Source organism: Engraulis encrasicolus, chromosome 13 (assembly GCF_034702125.1).
Source record: "Engraulis encrasicolus isolate BLACKSEA-1 chromosome 13, IST_EnEncr_1.0, whole genome shotgun sequence".
Classification (NCBI taxonomy): Eukaryota; Metazoa; Chordata; class Actinopteri; order Clupeiformes; family Engraulidae; genus Engraulis; species Engraulis encrasicolus.
In genome coordinates, this window is record NC_085869.1 from 18,348,688 (window position 1) to 18,353,676 (window position 4,989).

The 4,989-nt window shown below is 47.1% G+C and overlaps 1 protein-coding gene across 1 annotated transcript; it reads right to left on the reverse strand.

The window, feature by feature from the left end:
* Positions 1-906: 906 nt before the first annotated feature.
* LOC134460788 (trace amine-associated receptor 13c-like) lies at positions 907-1,842 on the reverse strand. Its single transcript, XM_063213329.1, has one exon. It carries the CDS (start codon positions 1,840-1,842, stop codon positions 907-909), a length of 936 nt encoding a protein of 311 aa, XP_063069399.1.
* Positions 1,843-4,989: the final 3,147 nt, after the last annotated feature.

A 4,989-nucleotide genomic window follows, 5' to 3' on the forward strand; every position in this document is an offset into this window, starting at 1 on the left:
TAAATTTGGTACACACGACACATGCACCTTAAACTAGGTGTTTTTATATTGCTATGACATGCAGTGACATGGTAAGCCTTCCTTCTTCAGTTTGGCCAATTAGTAAGGATAAAAGCAACACATACACATAAACACAGAAACACATACACTTTCATGGACATTAGTCACAATCCCTGATATTACAGTACATTCACAACTGATGTGGGTTATCTGAAGGGGGGGGGGGGGGTTGGGGGTGGTAATGTCCACCATCACTTTCACATATAGTAGGCCTACATTCACAGTTTAAACATGGTCACATAGAGGAAACAAGAAACAATGTGAGACAGAGCCTGAGTCTGTGAAGTGTACAGTAAGGGACAAAAAAACTGGCATGTGGCTATCTTATGAGGGGGTGGGGGGCAGACATTGTACAATGTAGATTAGATCAATAAAATAAATCTGGTGAACCTACATACAGTACATGCACCATACACTACTGTGTGTGTTTATGTGTTGGTGTGACATGCAGTGACATTGTAAGCCTTGGTAAGGATAAAACAATTTCTCATGAAACACATACACGTTTGTGGACATTAGTCACCATCACTTATAGTAAATTCACAATTCAAATATACGTCGTAGCATAGAGTAAACAAACAAACAAGGATAGACTGAGATTGTTGTGGTCTGTTGGTTGTAAAGGGGAAAACAAAACGGCATGTGGTAGGCTATGGTGTTGTCTAGCAAGTGCTCTGTACGTATAGGTTTACACAATACAGTCACATGAAACATTACATCGCAAAACACAGTACATTACAATTGTTATGTGTCGAAAAACCAGATTCACGTTTTCACACAAATTTGTCATTAGCTGCAGTATATGGTTAATATAAATATTTCATATTTGCAACCAGCAACCACGGATCATTTCAATTGAACGAGAGAGGATTCTGGAGTGCAGATATGACACCTCAGAATCAATTTCATGCTTTTCTGAAACCATGGGTAAAACAGTGCATAAATTATGGGATTCAATAAAGAGTTCAAGTAGAGCATAACTGATGTGCCGTTCAACACATAGTCAAATATATCCCCGCTTACAAACTCAGCCAAGAGACTGGCTGCGTAGTATGGCACAACACAACACAGAAACACACACACGAGTATTCCAAGCACCTTGGCAGCTTTCCTTTCAGAGCGTTTGGGGACATTGTGAGCCTGCCTATTGTTTGGATTGCCCTGTGCGTTGGCCGCCCTGATGGCAATGGCATGCTTTCTAGCAATGGCAAAGATTTTCAAGTACAACACAAACATCATGGAGCAGGGCAATGCAAACACGATGACAAAATCAACCCAGGACCACACTTCATTCATAAAGATAGGGAGCTCACTCGGACACAGTGTCAGTGCATGGGTGAAGAAACCGTTGCAGTACAGAAGGGTAAAGTTGTAAGAGGAAGCAAACAACCAGTTCAACAAGGCCACGATGACGGACAGTTTGACAGTAATCTGTTTGGTGTACATGAAAGGATTACTCAGGGCCAGGTATCTGTCCACCGCGATGAGGACGACGTTGTGGACAGACGCGCACGTCAGCTGGAAGGAAAAGAAAAACAGAAAGGCAAACACGGAGACGTCAAAGACCCAGCACGACTCTATCAACCACGTAAACTCCAGCGGCATGACAAACAGTCCCACCAGGAGATCGGCCACGGCCAGGGACAGCAGCAGCACGTTAGTCGGTGTGTGCAGCTGCCTGAAGTGACACACAGATATGATAACCAGCAGGTTGCCAAACACAGTCGTTATGATCACAAGCACAGCACAGACATAGTAAACCACATATACAGGAGTGACCATTGCGTCACCATAGCATGACACACATTTAACCTTTTGGCTGTAATTGTGGGATATGAGTGTGTGTGCGGCTAGGTATGTTGGCTCAGTGCTGAGCCCCCTAGACACTGAGTACTGTAGGAGTCCCATGACATGGCCCGAATTGTGCTGGATGAGGCGGTATGCTCTCTGTATTTATATTCTTTTGGGTACCCCCATCCCACCGCACCCCACACACACATGCAGCACACACCACACACCCAACCTCTTCTCCATTCCCCAAAACGCAAAGCTCATGCACAAAATTACGTCATTTTTTTCACCTGGAATATTCTGAGCACAGTGGCCCACTACTCTGATGGCCACCACGCCCTTGATTGTAAGTGGGACATAAAGACCTTGGTATTAGCAGAGAAATGTATAGTGTCAAATATATACAAATTCATAGGAAATGTTTCTCTATGAAGCTTATGAGGCAGTAGCCTAAAGATTCTTTTACATGGGTACCTCCACCTCTCCCCACACACACATACAGCACACACCACACCCAACCTCTTCTCCATTCCCCAAGATTTAGCTATACAATATACAAACTCATAGGAAATGTTTCTCTATGAAGCTTTTGAGGCAGTGAAGATTTAAAAAAAAAAAATCTATAGATTATTTTTGGGTATCATTCATTCCACACTTTTAAATGAAACGCAAAGCTGATGAAAGGACTTTTTTGCACGTACATTTGAAAATGGATCAACGTGTAGGCCAATAAATCACATTTTACTTACAGCAGTTTTTAAAGGATAACATGGTTCTGCCAGAACCACTCTAGTCAAAAATGAGACGAGAAACAGAGATACATTTCAGAGGCTTTATTTCGGAATGCAGACAATCACTCACTCATTTGGACAGTTCTCTCAGAGGATGTGTATTTCTTCCTCAGCCTCTTCCAACCCAGCAAGTCCTACTATGATGACCTCAAGCAGAGGTGCATCTTGTCACCAAGCTAGGCAGCCAGGCAGCCGCTTGGGGCCCCCAACCCAAGCCCCTGGATGGTGAATAACAGCTCACACTTTGCTACAGAAGTAGCACATTTCTTTCAAATGTTCACTCCTTTGGCATTTCGCTTGGGGCCCCAGCTGAACCCAGAGTGACCTCTGACCTCAAGTATAAAAGGACATCATGTTCGAGAGATGTGTGAATAAAACATCATAGAAGAAACTGATGTTGTGTTACATACCTAAACCTTACAAGACACCATTACAGGAATCTTGGCATTAATGTCTAAAATGTGATCTCTGCATGTATGGGAACAGATTGCACCAAGTTTCTCCCCCTCCTCCCAAGTTTCAAGTTTCTCCCCCTTTTCATTCATTCATTTTTATTTATTCATGGACTCCAGGCTCTTACTTAACCTGGTCTACTCCTGAACCAGCTCTATAGTATAGGCCCTTGATGATCAGACCGAGGACTAAAGCTGCAATCATCAACACCACTATTAGGATGCATACCTTCTTCCTGGACCTTGGCTGGAAAGCAACAAGAACATCACATTACGTTACATTACAGTACATTACATTACATTACACTTAGATGATGCTTTCTTGTTGCACGGCCCAGGCCACCGGCAGGGTAATGGCCCCAGCCACGGTGGGCCTGTGGACCCTATATCTTAATTTGTCATCGATGAATGAGGACAAAGCAGCGGTTCTAGACTACCCACTGTCCTCGTCCAGCCTATTCGGTTCTACTGCAATAGAAGCCATACAACAGCAGTTACGCCGTCGGCCGTCAATGCAGCTGCGTCACCGGTCTCCCTTTCCAATGCCTGCGAATACACAGTGGGCCAAGCACTCTAAGAGCTCAGGCCGCGAAGACCCCCTCGAGACTCCACCCGGGTCCCCGGCCCTGCGGTGGATAGACGCTCGAGGCCCTGGTTCAAGCGGTCTCCTCACTGGGGTAGGCAGAGGGGACCCACAGGGCCACCCGACCGTGGGGAAGGAGGGAAGAAGAAATGGTTGGCCTAATCCTGTATGGGCAGGGGTGGAGAACCTTTTTCATTCGAGGGGGGGAGAGCACAGTGCCGCGGGCAAGGCCGTCTCCCTCGCTGCACGCATGTTCACACCGGTGCTCTAGAAGTTTCGTGGTTGACGCATGGGCGAGGTTGTGTGAGACGTATCTGAAGGCCTCCGACGTGGCAGGCTTCAGTCCTCCGTTGCCGCCGATGCCTAGTCAAGACAGGTATTTGGTACCGCGCAGCGTGCCAAACTCACCAGAAGTGGGCGTCTACGAGTCTCCTCAATGAGGTTGCATCGAACACACCCTCACAGCGCTGCAGTGTTTGTCCACAGCCCCAGGCCTATTACCAGATCCATATATACCCCCCTCACAGGAAATTCTTACGGTTTTCCTTCGAGGGAGTAGCCTATGAATTCCTGGTGCTGCCCTTTTGTCTAGCCCTCAGCCCACGTGTCTTTATATGTTGCCTTGAAGCTGCACTCAGAGCAGCAAGCTGGGTCACACACTGCACTACTGCTGGCTCACCTGCAGTTTGGGCTTTACCGTGCAGACACACCGCGGGCGTTGAACGCGTGGAAAGATGCGGGAGTAATTGACTTTGTATGGGAGAGCAGGCGGCGAACGAGGCAAACGCGCCGGGAGCGTTTCTAGAGGCGAGGGCGTTGAAAGCGTCAAAAGCCGAGAGCGGCAGAAGTTGAACTTCATCTAAAAATATGTAATGAGCTCGGCGGTGTCAGCCAATGGAATGTTCACATTTTTCTAAACACAAGCTTCAGTTGGTCGAGATTCCTGGCCGAACGCTTCAGGTTGAATCATTTGCCTCGTTCAACGCCCCTGACCAGTGCTTTCCAGGCAGAAGTCAGCAGCGTTTTGTGGCTCTTTCAACGCCGGCGGTGTGATCGCGGCATTACTATTAACTGATAGAAGAGTGCTCTCTGTCCGGCCCAACACATTGTGTTCGTGGGCTTCTCTTTGGACTCTTGGTCTCTTTTGTCTCCCTCAAGGCGCATCTGGTGCCCCAGAGGATCAAGTCTTTCCGGTGCTGCTTGGCTCGGTTCCATAGGTCCAAGCGAGTCCCTTTCCCCCTGTGTCTCCAACTGTTAGGCCTCATAGCCTCAGCCATCCATGTAGTGCCCCTGGAGCTACTGTACATGCAAG